This window comes from Tursiops truncatus, chromosome 16 (assembly GCF_011762595.2).
Source record: "Tursiops truncatus isolate mTurTru1 chromosome 16, mTurTru1.mat.Y, whole genome shotgun sequence".
NCBI lineage: Eukaryota > Metazoa > Chordata > Mammalia > Artiodactyla > Delphinidae > Tursiops > Tursiops truncatus.
In genome coordinates this window covers 4,787,457-4,805,861 of record NC_047049.1, presented here as the reverse complement: position 1 = coordinate 4,805,861, position 18,405 = coordinate 4,787,457, and the positions used below count along the sequence as shown (strand labels likewise).

At 50.2% G+C, this 18,405-nt stretch overlaps 1 protein-coding gene across 1 annotated transcript in view; it reads left to right on the top strand.

The window, feature by feature from the left end:
• DOCK1 (dedicator of cytokinesis 1) overlaps positions 1-11,205 on the top strand; it is a 517,745-nt gene extending 506,540 nt beyond the window's left edge. The window contains exons 42-44 of the mRNA XM_033841901.2: positions 2,447-2,600; positions 5,960-6,111; positions 10,023-11,205. Of these exons, the coding sequence (XP_033697792.1) occupies positions 2,447-2,600; positions 5,960-6,111; positions 10,023-10,118 (402 nt within the window). The 3' untranslated portion in view covers positions 10,119-11,205. The remainder of the gene's footprint in view (positions 1-2,446; positions 2,601-5,959; positions 6,112-10,022) is intronic.
• Positions 11,206-18,405: the final 7,200 nt, after the last annotated feature.

Here is an 18,405-nt window from a genome sequence, read left to right as displayed (position 1 = left end):
GTCCGCTCTTCTGGAAAGTTGGGAGACCAGCGACCCCGCTGGGACTGGCTGGCACCCCCCTCTCTCTAGAGTCCAGACACCATCACTGGGTGGGGGAACGAACAGCGACATTTTTTGAATATTTACTAAGTGCAGAGCCTGTGCAAGTCTTCCGTACATTTTCATTTAAGCTCCACTTTAAGATGTTAAAACTGAGGGCCTCAGAGAATTTGGGCCACGTGGCAGAGTTGGACAGAATTAAGTTGCGTGCAGAGAAGGGAAAGGACGTGCCAGGCTCAGCCATCATCACGGTATAAGCCTGTCCCTCCCCACGTGGCCCTGCTTTCCCGCGAGGATGCTAGTGAAGATGGGCTGAGTTCCGGCACAAAGTGCACCCCGCCCCCTGTGGCTGGCCTGGGGTACCCTCAGCCAATGCACAAGAATCCACCAAGGTCAGAGCACAGAACCTTGACCCTGCTGGCAGCCTCTGAGGAGTCTCAGAATAACCACCGCTGTAGCTGCAGGGGCCTCCTGACTTCTCGCTGGAGGCAGATTGGCTATTCTTGTCCAGCCCCGGTAGCAGTCTGTCCTCCGGGTTACAGCTGCTGGCAAGGTCTGTGAGTCCAGTTAGGCACCTGGAGTTTCCTATTCAAGCCTCCGTGTGCCTGTAACCGGCCAGGTGCTGCGGGACAGAGCAGGTGGGCTGGTGGGGTCCGTGAGAGGCAGGGTTACTGAGTGGCGGCAGTAGCCCCATTCCCTGGGGCGGCGCTGGGCTTGCACTGCTCTGTGCGTCCACCTGGCCTCCTCATGCTTCTGCAGAGGTTTTCTCTGTTCCCTCCACGGGGCTGGATTCGGCTTCCTGCCTGAATTTGCATCATCGACAATTTCATGACCTCTAGCTAAGCCTCTCAGAGTCTGCCTGGAGCAGGAGGGGCAGCCTCCACGTGCGGTTTGCATCTCACCAGTAAAATGTCCTCTGCTCCCCAAATTGTCAGAATGTGCACTTATGGGATGGGGTGGGAAGGATGGGAGGGGCACCTACGCAATCCCTGAATCCCCGTCTCCAGTCCCTATACACACGCACCCGAGGAGGAGCCCGAGCTCAGCAGGCTGTCCCAGACCTCCCGCAGCAGTTGAGCTGCAGGGAACTCATCGGTTTCTGCAGATGAGGGATGACACCTGGTCTCCGGTATCTCCTTCGTTGGCGTAGTATAGTTCTGGAGGTCGGCTTGTTGGCCAGTGTCCCCTCAGTCCCCCGTTTACCAAAGGGCTTAAGCCTTCCTCCCCTCCTTCCAGCCTCAGTAGCCCCCGGGGAGGCCCTGCCTTTGCAGACCGCTGAGAGGCACATGCTGCCGCCCACCGGCTCTGCAGCTGACCCTCACCAGCAGGCCCAGGAATGAAGCCCCCGGAACCAGGCCCAGAGCCCTGCCCTCCCGCCCTGCCTGTCCCGGAGCAGAAATCTTGATTCCTCCTTCTCAGCTGGGTTAATAGCTTTGCTAATGACTCCTACCGTGGGAGTATTTTGAACCGCTTGTGTTCCCCCAGGCCTAATGATCTGAGAGCAGGTTGTAAGAAATAGATAAATAAAACACCCCGATGTTACAGTTGCAGGAAAAGGCTTAGGTGGGAAAAGTCAAGTGCATCCGAAAGTCAGAGATGGGGAGGATAAATGCAATGAAAAGTGGAAAGAATTCCTACTCAGTAATAGCGTAGCATGAGAGAAGAACCAGGAGATGGATAAAAAAAATCCTTCGGCAAGTTTCTAGGTTTTCACGTACCTGCCAAGAAAGACCAAGAAATTAGGTGCCTGAGGCGTTCCGGTCACTGAGCTGGTCGTTGAGTCCACTCGTGACCCTTTGGAGCTCTCCTTGTGTGCTCTCACCCCCACTGAATGGCCCACATTACACTTACGTCCAGGAAACCTGTGATGTGACATCAGCCCCAGAGTGGGTAAGGAGATTATTGTGAAGCCTGTATCAGTTTGCCAGGGCTGCCGTAACAAAGTACCACAGGCTGGGCAGCTGAAACGACAGAGATTGATCGTCTCACGGTCTGGAGGCTGGACGTCCAAGATCAAGGTGTCAGCCAGGCTGGTTCCCTCTGAGGCTGTGAGGGGCGTCTGTTCCTGGCCTCTTCCCCAGCGTCTGGCGGTCGACCAGCAGTCTTTGGCCTCACTTGGCTTGTGCAAGCATCACCCTGATCTCTGCCTTCATGTTCACGTGGCGCTGTCCCTGTGTGCATGGGTCAGGGTCCAAATTTCCCCCTTTTATAAGGACGCCGGTCATATTGGATTAGGAGCCACTGTAACGACCTCATCTTAACTTGACCATCTGCAGAGACCCTATTTCCAGATAAGGTCATATTCGCAGGTGCTGAGGGATTAGGGCTTCAACATAGGGATTTTTGCAGTGAGACAACTCAGCCCATGACGGCTCCTAACTGTGCTCTTTCCGTCCCTCTGATGTAGATAAGTCCCCTGCGGCCCCAGAGACCGAAGAGCCAGGTGATCAACGTCATGGGCAGTGAAAGGCGCTTCTCGGTGTCACCGTCCTCCCCGTCCTCCCAGCACACGCCTCCTCCGGTCACACCGAGGGCCAAGCTCAGCTTCAGCCTGCAGTCCAGTAAGTGGGACACTGTCCACGTTTGAATTCCTGACGCTGCTCTGTGACCTCCCCCTTGATCGAAGTCTCTAAAGTTAGACCCACCCTCTCTGTCCAGCAGATGATGAGAGTTTTGACAAGCACCTGACTTCCTGGGAATGTCCCCTGGAACCAAAGCAAATCAGGCCAAAGCCCAGTCCTGGGCTCCTGCGCTCCCTGGGAGGAAAGCATGGGGCCCGTTCAGATGTCCAGACCTCCTGTGTGCTGGGGGTAACTCGAGACGCATGTGGAATGTCCTCCATTTCGTGTCACCAGATAGTGCAGCCCATGGGGGCGGGGTGGGGGAGTTGTGAGCCTTTTTGCGTCCAGGAGGAATGGGAAGGAAAGAAGCCCTGCCAGGCTGTGCTGAGGGGCTAAGGGTAGAACTTACTTTCCAGTTTTGCCCGATTTCTAGGGCCGCTTGATATATCACCACAGACTTGGTGGCCTAAAGGATCAGAAAGTTACTTTCTCACAGTCTGGAGGCCCGAAGTCTGAAACCGAGGTATCAACAGCCTTGCCGCCGTGTAGAGTCTCAGGGAGAATCTGCCCGTGCCTCTTCCGGCTTCTGGTGGATTCCGGCAGTCCTTGGCGTTCCTTGGCTTGTCAACGCATCACTCCAATCCCTCCCCTCTTCCCAGGCCTTGTTCTCCGTGTTTCTGTGCTCTGCCCTGTTCGTACAGGAGACTGGAGATTGGGTTTACGGCCCATCGTAAATCCAGGATGATCTCCTCTCGAGATTCTTAACTAATACATCTGTAAAGACACTATTTCCAAAGAAGGTCATATTCTGAGGTTCCGGGTGGGTGTGAATTGTGGACAGATGCTGTGGAACCCACTGCAAGTGGTACCTGGCTTTTCACCACTCAAATCAGCCCGGCCAGAGAGGCAGCATCCTGGCAGGAAGAAAGTGGCAGGGAGTGAGGGCAGCAGCAGAACGAGGGCGGCCGGAGAAAGAGGATGGGGGGGACTTCCCTGGTGGTCCAGTGGTTAAGATTTCACCTTCCAGTTCAGGGGGTGCGGGTTCCATCCCTGGTTGGGGAGCTAAGATCCCACATGCCTCGTGACCAAAAAACCAAAACGCATTTAAAAAAGAAGCAAGGGCTTCCCTGGTGGCGCAGTGGTTGAGAGTCTGCCTGCCGATGCAGGGGACACGGGTTCGTGCCCCGGTCCGGGAAGATCCCACATGCCGCGGAGCGGCTGGGCCCGTGAGCCATGGCCGCTGGGCCTGTGTGTCCGGAGCCTGTGCTCCGCAACGGGAGAGGCCACAACAGTGAGAGGCCCGTGTACCGCAAAAAAGAAAAAAAAGGAGAAGCAATATTGAAACAAATTCAATAAAGACTTTAAAAATGGTCCACATCAAAAAAATCTTTAAAAAAAAAAGCGGGGGGACGGGGAGTACCAGCCTGAGGAGTGGCTTGTGCAGGGCAGCGAACAGTTGTCCTCAGCATCTGGTGTCTTCTTGCTGAAAGGGGAGTAGCAGAATCTGGAGGTGGTCCATCTGGTCAGGAGTCAGGGCTGCCACAGTAATGAGCCTGAGAGAGCCACGAGTTTCTGGGCTCTGCAAGGGAGATGGTCTCCTGGTATGTCCTAGTTTCACATCCTTGCACTATAACCAGTGATCTTCTTCAAAAATATTTTAATTTTTTTTTATAAATAGCTAAAAACAGGCACCATTGCAGCTGCTGTGGAGAACGCTTTAGGGGTTCCTTGAAATTAAACATAGAATCACCATAACCCCCAGCAAGCCCACTCCTAGACGTTTACCCCAGAGAATTGGACACAAGGACTCAAGCAAATTCTTGCACGTGAATGTTCATAGCTGCGTCATTCACAACAGCCAACGGGTGGAAACAGCCCAAGGGTCCATCAGTTGATGAACAGTTAAACTGAAATGTACATCTGGAGAAATCCCCATGCAGTAGAATATGATTCAGCCGTTACAAAGCAAGTTCTGGTACGTGCTGCAACATGGATGAACTGGAGAACGCTAAGTGACATAAGCCAGGACAGAAATACGATTCCAGTTACATGAAATAGCTGAAATAATCAAGTTCATGCAGACAGAAAGTCGATTCGAGGTTATCAGGGGTCGGGGGGAGAGCGGAGGGGGAATTGTCACTTTCAGGGTAGAGCCTTTGTGTTTGGGGTGATACAATTGATAGTGCTGACGGTTGTGCAACAGTGTGAATGTGGTCGATGCCACTGATTTGCACACTTAAAAATGGTTAAAATGGTAACTTTTAAATAAATACCGTAAGAAAAACAACCAGTCACGAGGGCAGTCATTCAATCAGAGACCACCTTCTTGCCCCTGGATTCAACTGCGAGACTTCCTCATAAGTTGACACAACTCTTCCTAGGAAGCACTTTCCTAGGGAAGGGTTTTTCGTCAGATGCATCATCGGGGAAAACTTTAAAAGAGACCCAACAGCAAAAATGTCAGTTTTTCTCTCTTTAACATAAATGACACATTATTTCTAAGAGTCTCAACAAAGGCTGAGAAAGTATATTGCCTTAATGATCACTCCTCTGTCTGAAAGCAGCTCCTTTTTGCTTTGCTTTAAAAACGGTACTTCCCCTCCGCTTACTTAAAGCACCCGCCGCAGAGGCTGCTCCTGCTAATAACTGCGTTTCGTACAATTGGCTTTTCCTGGTGTGAGGGTTTTGAAAGGCAGGTGGCTGCTTGGGAGCTGTGTTATTAGACTTGGCTTTAGTGAAGCTCCCCGGCTCATAACTGCAGGACGCCTGGTGCAGCGTCCCGGCTGGGCTCTGAAAACTGCAGGCGTAGACAGTCCTTGTGACCCCAAGCTGTGTAGATGCCACCAGGGCAGAGGGGCCTAGGAGGGATCAGAATGGTCCCCGGTTGGGAATACCCTGGCGGTCCAGTGGTTGGGACTCTGTGCTTTCACTGCTGAGGGTCCGGGTTCGGTCCCTGGTCGGGGAACTAGGATACTGCAGGCCTCAAGGTGCAGCATGCAGAAATAAATCAATAAATAGATAGATAAATAGTAAGTACATAAATGAACAGTAAATAAAATAAATAAGGGTCCCAGGTCGACACGGCTGTTTTTCCAGTGGTCTGATCTGTCCTTTAAGCTCAGGTTTTAGGCATCTCGTGATAGTTGGTATTCTCTTTCTAGAGCATGCCCTTCGGAGGCAATGCCACCCCTGGCCTCCTCTGCCCATCTCTGCTATCTTCTGTGCCCTGCTGACAAGCATTTCTGGGAGGAGAAGGGGTTCCCGCTTCCCTGCCACTCCTGAGAGAGCACAGAGCAGCTGTGTGTGCGTCCACGCCTGCTGGGGATGTGGGTTTGACTCTGATCCACCCTGTTTCCCAGGTTTGGAGCTGAATGGCATGACTGGACTGGACGCGGCTGAGGTTCCGCCCCCTCTGCCTCTTAAAGGCACCAGCGCAGACTATGGGGCCTTGACCGAGAACCTGGACCTGACAGGCCTGCCGAGCCCCCCGCCCCCTCCTCCTCAGCAGAGGGTAAGTCAGGACTCGGGGAGTGGGTGGCTCACATCCTTCTCCGCACCAGGTACAAACTCCTCCTTCCTCGTGTTAGCGTGTTGACTCTGGGCAAGCCGAGATGTGATTCCGAGCAGAGGTCACAGTGGTTGGAACGCCGGCGCGTGTGGTCTGTCATTCTGTGTCCTCGCTGCAGGGACGCACTTTCCCATGGGGCCCTCAGGACAAGGCAAAGGGGGAAGAACTCCAGCCAGCGGATCGAAGGGCCACTCTCGTGACCTTGGAGGTCACTGCACTTCTTAGGAAAGTGTGGTGTTGAGAAGTAGCTTTTGTATGAAGAGGTTTGTCTGACTTTTTAAGAAGCTGGCCAATGCCACACATGGTCGGGGGCCGGTGCTCCTGGACACCAGCCTCGCCCTTGAGAAGCCCAGGTCCCGGCAGTTCCTCCAGGCAGCCGCCCTCGCACCGGCCACTCCCGGGTGGGGACAGGCACTTGCTGCACAGAGAATCTGCAAAGGAGAAGCAAGGTTGGGCAAACTCTGTTCCCCGAGGCCACCCATCCCTAGCCACACCTCTAGCCCTGAAACCTACCCCACCCCGTTTAGATTCGGGGTGCTGGCTGCCGCAAGCATGGCCTGCCAACTCGAACCCTCGTCAACACTGGTGCCCAGGCTAGTCCCCCCTCAGAGACCGTCATTAATCGTGTCTGATGTGCTCACTGCTCTGGCCTCTGGGCCTGCCTACTTATGCAAACGTCAGCTAAAAGCCTGAAAAAAACACCTAAACCCATGCCTCTGTTACCGGCTCACGGCTCTAGAAACATTCTTTTGAGATCCCCCCGCATTCTCTCCTGCTTCTTAAGGCTGCTGTCACACAGGCCTCTCCTTTGTTCACTGGCCCGGCTGCGTGCAGAGGTCCGCGTGCCCACGTGAAATGACCCAGCAGCGCCGGGTGATCGCATCCAGGTTCATCCTCCCCCAGCCACGCTATTCACAGCCTAATGAAATTAAAGCCATGCAGGCTGAGGAGTAGAATATCCCCGATCACACGTGCAGCTGGTCAGCCTCTCTAACGTAATTATATGGCAACAGAACTCCTGTAGAAGAACATCGAAGACATGAGGTAGTCATGTGGCCACGATTCTTTTCATAACAGCAAGCTGTGTTTTTCCCCTTCTAAAACAATATAAATCCTGCATTCTTTCTTCTTTCTTTCTTTCTTTTTTTTTAATGGAGACTTTTTCACTGAGCTTTCTGCAAGTTTATTATCTTCTTGTGAGAGGAGCAGAAGAAAGAGGGGATTTATTGACAGTATATTTATTCGATTATTCCTCTTGCACAAGAAAACCAGCCAAGCGGTGGGGCTTCCTCTTTGGTGCTGAAGGGGTGGTTCCTGCTTCCAAGGCTGCAGTGCCTTTCGGGTCAGCCCTCTGTCCCTCGAGATTCCATGATGGGGGACCGGCCGGAGAAGGGACCCGGTGCCCCATGATGGCTTTTTAGGAAGCTGGAACAGTTTGTAGCAACTAAGGAAATGTAAGTCTGACCCTTCCCGCGATTTTCACGACAGGTTAGAATAAAAAGAGACGCAGGGAGTTGAGAGAGATCGTTGATTGGTTGGGGTGTTGTTTTCCTAACAGCGTAGTTAACCGATTCCATCTTGATTTTCATATCTTTATTTTATCGGAAAAGCAAGAATGTCCCCCAGGTCTCCCTACACTGAAAATTCTGAACTTGGAAGTGTGAAGCAAGTCCATTTTTGTTACAAATCAATTCAGGGGCAACATTTGATGGTCTCGGTTTCTGGGACACATCCTCTGAGTTACTGCTGCCACTGCTGTTGGAGGAAGGACAGACATGCACAAGCTTCGGCTCCATTTATAAAGGGGTGTGAGTTCCATGAGATTAATTACCCAAGTCACCTTGCTGCCGGTGTCTTGTTTGACGTACCTGCAGTGTGAGTACCCCTTCGGGAGGCATGCCTGTGGGTTAGGTGTCATCTCTGGAAGCAGCTGGGTTTCCAGGGGTGCCTCCCTTGCAGGCCCCAAGAGCTGTTGTGGGATAACGATCGGTTCGCCCTCCATGGGGGCTGATACATGTCCTCCTGTCACTCTCATTGACCAGCCTCGGGCTTGTAGTCAACTCTCTTTCTAGTTGTTGCCACTTTAAGCTGTCATTTCTTTTGAAATGCCTGTTACGACCGGTAGTCCGAGCTCTCAAGCCGCTCAGTGGTGATGAGCCCACCATGCGCGTCTTTGGCACAGAGGGCAGTTGCAACTGTGGCCTGGCCCCGCGCCGCTCACACCGGCCCGCACTGTTTACTTCCATGTGTCAACAAGCAAACGCCTCATCAGAGCCAGAAATCGGTATTTCTTTTGACCGTTCCTACCAACTTAAAAAGATTTACAAGTCTGTTCTTTTACTTGCCTGGTTACAGTGTCTAAATATCATTACATCAGTTCTGTGTTTCCACATTGATTCTCTTCTCTCTCTTAAGGCCTAGATCACTTTAGTATTTGTGTGTCTCAGAATCAGGAGGAAATTTGGGCAATGAGTTAAGACACGGCTTCGTCACTGTTCTGTCCTTGAAACTTCTTTTCTCACATTGAGCTGAATGTGAACCTCCCCTGAGAGGCTGTAAACAGTGCCCTCTCAGCCTTAGCTAGAGGCCAGTGCTTCGTGATCTTCTTCTGGTTTGTTCTACCTGTGGCATGTGCCCACTTATCCTGGTCTGTTTATTTGTTCCTCTGCTCATTCATTCACTCATTCGTTCATTTGTTCACTCATTTCTTTATTCATGTGGTCAACACACGTTGACCTCTTGTGCGTGTCACGAGCCCACCAAGAGCAAGGCCACCAACTGCCCTTCATCATTCACACCCTGACAGGTACATTCCGTTTCTCTTATTGCCGTTACGGTTATAAATCCATTTTTTTTGCGGCATGCGGGCCTCTCACTGTCGTGGCCTCTCCCGTTGCGGAGCACAGGCTCTGGACGCGCAGGCTCAGCGGCCATGGCTCACGGGCCCAGCCGCTCTGCGGCATGTGGGATCTTCCCGGACCGGGGCACGAACCCGTGTCCCCTGCATCGGCAGGCGGACTCCCAACCACTGCGCCACCAGGGAAGCCCGTAAATCCATTCTTGAGAACCTAAGGCCACCAGTGTCCCATAAGCCACGTCCAGCCCGCCGCCTGTCTTCGTAAATAAACTTTTATTAGAGCACAACTGCACCCGTTTCTTGATAAACTGGGCTCCCCTCATGAAGAATTTAAACACCCCCCTAGCCTTGTTCATCCTCCTCTGTTTACAGTTTGGGAAGCGACTGTGGATGAGAAACTACCTTGTCAACGGGTCACCTGGATGGTGGCCGCAGGTGCCACCATGGCCCACCTGCTGACCCTCTCTCGTGTGGTCTTGCCATTTCTGAGAGCAAAGCAGGCCTTGCAGCCACCCACCCATGGAGAGCATCTCCAAGGACTTCGTCCCTGAACCATTTCGGGGCATCTTCAGGGGTCATGAGGAGGGGCCTCTGGGTGGTCCTCACCCCAGGAGGCTCAGCTGTGACATGGCCACAGGCTGCCTGGCTGGCCCTGGGTCCTGCTTTGCCCACATTCACTTGTCCTTAACCATTTCAGCTGCTCACTTATGAACCCGGTCCATTTCCAGGGGCCCTTAGGTCAACAGCACGTGGATTTAAAACCACCACCCAAAGAGCAGCGGTTACGCGTCTCAGGGGCTGGTCAGACGTGTGACGTACTACGTGTGAAATAGTGGCCGGGGCCACAGCCACGCGGTCCTGAGCGTGGCCGACCTGCCTGCCCCGAGTCACGAGGAGAGGGCAGTTCCCGCCCAGGGCTGCAGGTCGACTTTCCCTCACCGCGCCCCCCCTGCCGGCTCAGACCCCCCTGGAGTCTCCCCCGTTTTCTGTCTTCCAGCATCTCCCGCCTCCGCTGCCCAGCAAGACCCCGCCGCCGCCGCCTCCCAAGACGACGCGCAAGCAGACCTCAGTGGACTCCGGGATCGTGCAGTGAACGCGCAGTGCCCGCCGGAGAGCCAGCTGGTATCCTTCCTCTCCCTCCGCATCTTCTCCCACGTCTGGCGTTTACCTCATTGGGCCTGTGATGTCTGATGTTTAGTGCAATTGCTTTTCCTTAACAGGCGTTCGTCTCCAGCCACTGAGCGAGAGGGCTTTAGCACTGGGGAGCGAGGTGGATACGGGCCGGGGACGTGCTTTTATGTTTATCAAAGTCGGAGGCTTCTGAGTGTGTCCGTCTTGAGAAAGCCTAAGTCTTGCCCAGAAGTCCTTTCTTTTTGTGCCAAATGACACATTAGCAGAGAGGCCGGTTGACCTGAGTGGAGCGCAGTAAGAGAGCTTAGGCCTTCACTGCAGAACTGTGTAATAACAGCTTAGGAACCCTCATCTCTCGAGGCCAAACGCCGGCTGACTCTTGCAGGATGTTTTCTCAGACCCTCCTGGCTGCACCTGGTGGTGTGACTTTTTGTTGGTTGAGTGTCCCTTCAACTTACATCAGGCAACTAAGGTCAGCCCTTTCAGGGAAGTCCCTGATTTCCTTTGGTATACTTTAAAATAGGATATTTCTCCGCTACTGAACAGTTACTAATTTATGGAGTGGAGACACCATTTAAAATACTGGGATCAAGTGGAAAAATAAATGAGTATAGGCAGATCAATTTTCTCTCTTTTTCGAAAAACAATACGTAGACCGCAGGAGATGGTTTTAACTGGGTGAATTCTTCTTGTGCTCATTCTGTACAGAAGTTTGTATATATGAGGGTCTTTAGAACTTGTTTTAATTTTTGTGGTCCTTCTGTTTATTGTAATACGTGTCCGCAAATGGTTCCCGATATGTGTTCTTAACGTTTAACTGAGGGAAGTGTAAAAAAAACCCAAATTAAGTTTTCTTGGTTTTTTTCCCCAAAGCTCAAGTCCTAAAAATCATTGTGGAGGATGTTTTAAAAAAAAAAAAACTAACTTAGTATAACCTAATATTTTTATTCTACCATCTATATTTTTTTATTCACTATAATCATGATATTCTTCTAGTAGGCTCGAAAGTTAATCCATGACAACGAAAAATAAAATGTCATTTAAAACGACTCGCAGTGTCTGACATACTATGTTTTTATCCCTTGATGTAAAATCTAAAAGCCGCTGTTTTCCATTTTGCTTTCTTAAAGAGCTTTGTGATGCCTGTTTATCTGTATGTACATCCTCCTCAAACGCCGGTCTTAATCATCTGTGTTTAATTATCTCTGACTTGGAGGCCAGATAGACAGCACCCACACGCCTCTGCATGCGTCTCTGCGCGTCCTTACAGACAGAGCAGACCTGAGCCCAGCGAAGGCTGGAGCTCTCTCCCCTCAGCCCAACCCCGGGGCCCTCTGGCTGCACTTTACTTACATCCCCTTTTAGCCTTTTCAGCTGCTAATTTGAGAGAGGGCTTTGTTTACTGGGGTGTGTCACTGCACTTGAGGGGCATCAGACTTCCCAGCTTTCTCTAAATCTTAGGCGGCAAGAAACAAAGAAGGCGCTGGGGTCCTGCTTTCCATCCAAATGTGTCCCTGGTTAAACACAAGGGTGTGACTCTGCCCCTTCTAACCAGGCCTCGAAGGAGGCTGCTGCGGAATCCCCAGGAGGCTTGGGGGATCCTTCGCTGGCTCCATGGCTGGTCCCCAGTTTATTCGAACTTGTAAATATCCAGTTCCCCCTCCCCCGCAGGGAATTTTAGACACACGTGAATATGGAATGGTTTTCTTCTTGAATTTTTACTCTTTGACCAACATGAATATTCATGCTCCATTGAGTATGTTAGAAACCAGATATTATCCACCATCCTAAGATAATTGCAGGGGCACACCCACCTGGGAGGGGCCAGCCTTTGGCCGCGGGTGATATTTGGAGAGTCAGTATTTCACTTCTCGCGGAAGCTCTAGCCGAAATTTATAAAAATAGTTCCTGGCCCCATGGCAACGGTTGTTTTTATTCTAGAACAGCATCTGGGTTCTAGTTCTCGCCCTGCACCGCCACATCCGCCAGGAAGTCTCACGGGATGATCTCTGGACTGCACACTCCGTCCGGGTCCCCCCCGCCCCCTGCCCCCCCACACCATGTCCCCATCCCCCCAGCCGCCGGAAATTCCACGCTGGCCTCCAGAGCTGCCAGGTACGTGGCAAACACAACAGTTAGGAAGGGAAAAGTGGGCACTTTTTACAGGTGTTACAGAAATCTCCTAATATAAATATGAAAGTATATTTACAAAAAGTGAACTTCTCAAGCTAGGCAGACACAATTTTTTTTTTTTTTTTTTTACCTTTTAAATCAACATGGGCTACAAAACTATAGTCAAGGGGAAACTGACCTCTGTGTCATCAAGTGTCTTCTGGAGACATTCCTTCTAGAAGGAGGTTCGAGAGGACAGCTTACCTCTCTAGCTGCACTAATGTATTCCTTTTACTCAGAAACAGTGTTTCTCAACCTTTTTTCATAATTGCATCCCAGGGGTCTTTTTAGACATTTTTTTTCCTAATCATTCTCTCAAGAAGTTTTAACAGTAGGGATATACCATACATCTATTTACATACTTTATGACTATCTCTGCTTTTTACATTGACAAAGTAAGATTATTGTTTTGTTCCCCAAGAACCAATTTTCATCACCTTCGGGTGATATTGCCTCGTTGAGAATACTTGCTTTAAAACAGGAATGGTGAGGGTCTTATTGTCTATTTTTGCTTTGATGGCCAGGAAGCTCAAAGCCAAATTTAGCTCTCACGCATTCAGTTAAATTTGGTTTTATTCTTTCGTCTTTCACAATACTTCCTCTTTGTGTATTACAAATCCATCTTTAACTATTCAGTTTAACATGTGCTTTCCCCAAATCTTTATTAAAAGAAGATAGTATATAAACTATGTCTTATAAGTGTAAAAATTTTTTCTTATTGAAAAACAACCCTTGGTGCTTGAAGATTGCTTCCTAGTATTATATTTTAAAAAATTATTTTTTAATCAATGTTAAGATTAGTCTCTCACGTAAAGATTTGATCTCTTTCAATTCCTTACAGATTTTGTTATCTTCAGCTCTGGATTTTTTTTTATGGCATTGGACTTTATGTTATATGTTCACCAAAGTCTTTGTTGGTGTAATGGATTTGGGCTTTTGCTTTTTAGTTCTAATTACTTTTTAGTATTTTACTTACTTGTTAAAGTCTATTTGGGGACTTTTACTTTTTTTTTTTTTTCCAATCTGCCTTTTCTGAATTATTTAAACTCTACTGTTTAGTTGGTGATGATGGTAACAGGAAACGTAGTGAGCCAATAACCCTTCACAGGTCCTGTGAAGACCTGCATGCAGTGAGTGGCCCAAGCTTGTGAGGGGAGGCGAAAAAGAGCTGTGTGGGACGGGGGGCACAGCAGAGTTCATTTTGATAATACTGAGTTGTTATAATAACAACTCATTTGTTATAACTGAGTTGATGATACTGTGTCAGCCCTGGACAAAAGGCCTACAATGGTTAGTTCGTCTTATGGGTCAACTCAGCTAGGCTCTAGCGCCCGGTAAGTCAAACGTCAATCTAGGTGTTGCTGGTAGGTGTGGTGAACATCGACCATCAGCTGACTTAAAGTAGAGGAGGTGACCCTCTGTAACCGGTGGGCCTCGTCTAATCCGTCGAAGTCCTTCAGAGCAAGACCTGAGGATTCCCAGAGAAGAAGAAATTCTGCCTCAAGAGGGCAGCATCAACCCCGCCTGCATCTCCATCCTTCCCTACAAATTTTTGGACGTGCCAGACCCCACAAGCACGTGAGCCAATTCCTTAAAATACGTCTCTCTCCTTATGTATGTGTATCTCCTATTGGCTCTGTTTCTGTGGAGAACCACGATCCAAGAGTGTCACAAGAGGTTCAAAACAAGATAATTCATGCAGAAGACAAGGGGCAGCAAACCTCCTTCAGTGAAGTGGTAGAGGCTTCAGAGGAAAGCTACTGGGTAGAAGTAGCCAGACAGCCCAGACAGCCACTCGGCCCTGCCGTGCACGGGTTTCTTCCTCGGTCACATGCTGACAGTACGAACTGCCCATGCTGGTATTTGTTTTCCTGGAGCTGGAATGTCCAAATGGTTTCCTCCATGGGTCTGGCGCTGGGGCTGGCTGAGCGTCCTGTCTCTCTGACTCTCTCTGTCTCCATCTCTGTGTATCTTTCTTCTCTGTCTTTCTCTATCTCTCTCTGTCTCCTTCCCTCTCTGTCCCTGTTTTTCGTGTCTGTCTTTCTCTTTCCACCTCTCTGTGTATGTCTCTGTCTGCCTCTCTCTGTCTTTGTTTCTCTCTGTGTCTGTCTGTCTGTGTCTGTCTCTATCTCTGTCTCCCTATCTCTGTCTCCCTCTCTCTCTGTCTTTATCTCCCTGTCTCTGTCTGTCTGTCTGTCTCCCTCTCTCCCCCTTTGGCTGTCTTCCATCCTCCGTTACTGTTCCATGTGTAAGAGGCTACTTTGCATGGCCAAGAATTTCTCTGTTTAAACTCAGAACAGAATTATTTTCTCTGCTAAGCTATGGTGAGGCTGTGGCTGCGACCCTCCCACGTGACCCAGCAGGGGTGTGGGCTGCCCTTCATCTCAGTCCATCCAGTCTCGGCCTGGGCTCCCCTCCGAGTCAAGTTGCATCCTCTCCCTGGGCGGCCGGTCGCACCAGCACCTCCTGCTCTAATATTGTCTCTGGAAATGGCCTCACGCAGCAGCCGTGCTCCCTTTGCTCTTTTCTTCTCTTGTCGACCTTTGTAAGATTTGAAGATTCCAAAATTTGTCCTACAATCCTCTAGCAATTGTGGTGCCTTTCCCACCACTGGGAAGTAATCCCATTCCTTCTTCTAGCTTCACAGCATCATTTCCTTGCCTCCCTGGTCTCCTTTAGTTTTGTACACCTATTGCCACCTGTTCAGCTGTTGCTTATAATTCCCGTTTATTTTCACTATTGGTGGGTGCTGAATTTCATCTGTTCTTTGTTCTTTCTCTTAACTGGTCGTGCCATTTTATAAAATCTTGGGAGCGTGTCTACAGCTACATGCCAGGTACACTGCACAACGGGGAAGGAGAGACACCCAGTCCTGTCCTCATGGATCTCAGAATCTGGTGAGGGAATGAATGAGCCAACAGCCAAGTAGGATTTGGTTTGCTGAAGGACACGTGGTGAGCGCTGGGCAGGGCAGAGCAGAGCAGAGGGGCCTTTCACACAAACTTTTGGGGACGTCTGGAGAATGAGCAGAATTGGGCAGACTTGGAGGAGGGTCAGGGGCGGGAAGAAGCAGTGTGTGCTACCTCCCAGACATGAGGGGGAGCCCCACACTGTGAAAGAACTTCCAGAAAGCCAGCAGAGCGGGTCCAGTGTGAAGGAGCAGGCTGAGGAAGGCCAAGGAACTGGGCAGCATCCAGATGGGGGCTTCCTATGCTCCCAAGCTATTGTGAGCGCCCTGGGCTTTGTCCTTTGTACCCCAGGGCCCGTGTTGAGGGTGGGAGGATCCACACAGGCTCCATGTCATGTCCTCTGCTAAATGAAGCCACAGAAACCGTATTGGAGCATGATGGAGCATGGTGGAACATGATGGACCAGGATGGACCATGATGGACCAGGATGGAGCATGATGGACCATGATAGACCAGGATGGAACATGATAGACCAGGATGGAACATGATAGACCAGGATGGAACATCATGGACCATGATAGATCAGGATGGAACATGATGGAACATGATAGACCAGGATGGAACATGATGGACCAGGATGGAGCATGATGGACCATGATAGACCAGGATGGAGCATGATGGACCAGGATGGAACATCATGGACCATGATAGATCAGGATGGAACATGATGGAGGATGTGGAGCATGGAGTCCGTTTATCCTTGACTTTTTAAAAAGTTTTCTATTGGAGGATAGTTGATTTATAATGTTGTGTGAGTTTCAGGTGTACAGTGAAGTGATTCAGTTATACAGACATATAAATATATATGTTCTTTTTTAACATTCTCTTCCATTATAGGTTATTATAAGATATTGAGCAGAGTTCCCTGTGCTATGTAGTAGGTCCTTGCTGGTTATCTATTTTATATATAGTACTGTGTATCTGTTAATCCCCACCTCCTAATTTATCCCTCCCCCGTCCTCTTTGGCTTTGATAAGCCTTGTGGTGGAGTCACAAACGAACGAGGCAGCAGCACCATCTTGCTTCCTGGGGGACTCCCCCGTTCCCTCCGTAGCTCACCAGTGGACGCACCATCTTGCTTCCTGGGGGACTCCCCCGTTCCCTCCGTAGCTCACCAGTGGGCTTGCGTCTCATCACAGGTGATTCCAGGGGCATCTGATTGCTGCCATTAGGACTTTCTCAGGGATTTCACGCTTCAAACAATAAAGCTTCTTTTCTTTCCCCTTCCCTTCTTTCCTGAACAGTTCAGTCTTTGGCCATTATTGGGACAAAGCAGGGTAGGCATCGGCGCTGGGGAAGAGGATGGGGGAACCATGGTTGTCACAGCCAAATGCCATAGAAGGGAGAGATGAGCAGTGTCCCCCCAGGTAGGGAGCAGGTGGGACTCTCCCTCAAAGGACTGGAGGGAAATGGAAGGTATGGCCACGGGGTCTCCTAAACTTTACTCCATCAGACGAATCCTCACCATGGCCACATCTCAGTGAAAGCAAAAAGCCCACCCCCCCCCAAAGTAGCAGTGGGCTTTGCGCTTGTGTCCTCACCATCAGAGTCCATGATGGTCTTTTTCGGGGGTGAGCAGGGAGAAATGGGCACCCCCAGGAGGGGCCAACAAGCAAGCCTGAGACCTTCCATTCCCACGATGCTGGCCTGGGCAGGAGCAAATGGCTTTTCCTGTGCTGCCCTTGCCTTGCGGGATGACACTCAGCGCCGGGCAGTGCTGGGGGCACCCTCCTTCCTCCATGATCATGACAGATCATATCCAGAGCACACTGTACACAAGCTGTGTGCCTCCGTGGAAACCACACGTTTGAAATGACCAGGGACCCAGAAGCCACTCAGAAAGATGCTTGATCACAGCGCCCTGACTCCTCAGCTGCTGATGCAAAAGTGCAGCAATTTGGGAGGTAAAAATAATCACTTTGGGAATGGGAATATTTCTGAATTAGCATACATTATACTATTTTAAAGTCCTTGGTAACAGTTAATTTAGCATCACGAACACTTGCGTTGGCGAGAAGGGCACTTAATATGGAGTGAGGAGCTACCTGGAAAAGGCAGGGTTATTTTTAAGCTACCTATTTTTGATTTCTCTGCAGGGAACACAGACAGCGTCGTGGGCTTTCACTGCCTTGCTGAAGTGTTTTCACATGAAAAGTAAACTTTGGAGGGCAAAGCTATCACAACAGAAAAGCAACATCAGACTCACCTCTCAGTTTTTCAGAAACATTAGTGACATGAGGGTTCTTCGATAGAAAGAAAGACCACATTGTTGATATTTTAGCCTTGGGGTAAAGAGCCGGCTGCTTCCTCTGGTTTGATGGCCTTCAAAGGAGGCTCCGTTGGCAGCTTGAAGGCAAAGTGGGCAGAAGATGGGGCCTGTGGCTGCAGCCTTTCTTCCTTTGATCATCCCTTGGATAATGCCTCCCCAAAGGCAGGAATGCTGGGAATTAAATGCAAAGATTGAAGAACGGAACTGTACAGTCCCGGGTGCCTTGGTTCCCCCTTGCTGAGACAAGCCTAATGAAATAAATCAGGGAGAAGGTTCAGTGATATGGGAATCATTCCAGACCCAGCTCCCAGCAGTTCGGGGTCAGCGATGTGCCAGCAGAGAGGAAACGGGGCATCCAGAGCCCCTGCCTTCTCTGCAAGGCAGCCTCGAATTTTCAGAACCCGTGGTGCCAGGGAGGACGAATTCACCACAGTCATCCTTCTGGCTGCATGGGGCGTCCTCGACTGGCACAGACTTACGTTTTAGAAATGGAGAAAACAAGTCCCAGAATGTTGTTAGGAGAGACCCTTAGAGCTTATACGGCTCAGAATCCTCAGTTTTAAGATTCCGCACTCATCAGGACGTGTAATGTGAAGCCAGTAAGCACAAGGCACTGGTCTAAGGTGCAGAATGGTCATACGATTCACCAGCGTCACACAGCTGGTCTTCTATATGGTGACATTTTTAGAACTCACTTTGGATTAGAAATGGGCAGTTTCATTGGCGAGTCTTTTATTTTTTTTGAGGCTCCAAGCCTCCCCCAACTGGTGTTAAGCATAACTCAGTACTAAAAGCCAGCAGCAGATCGGGCTGCTTTATTGAGCACTTTGTTTTTCTCT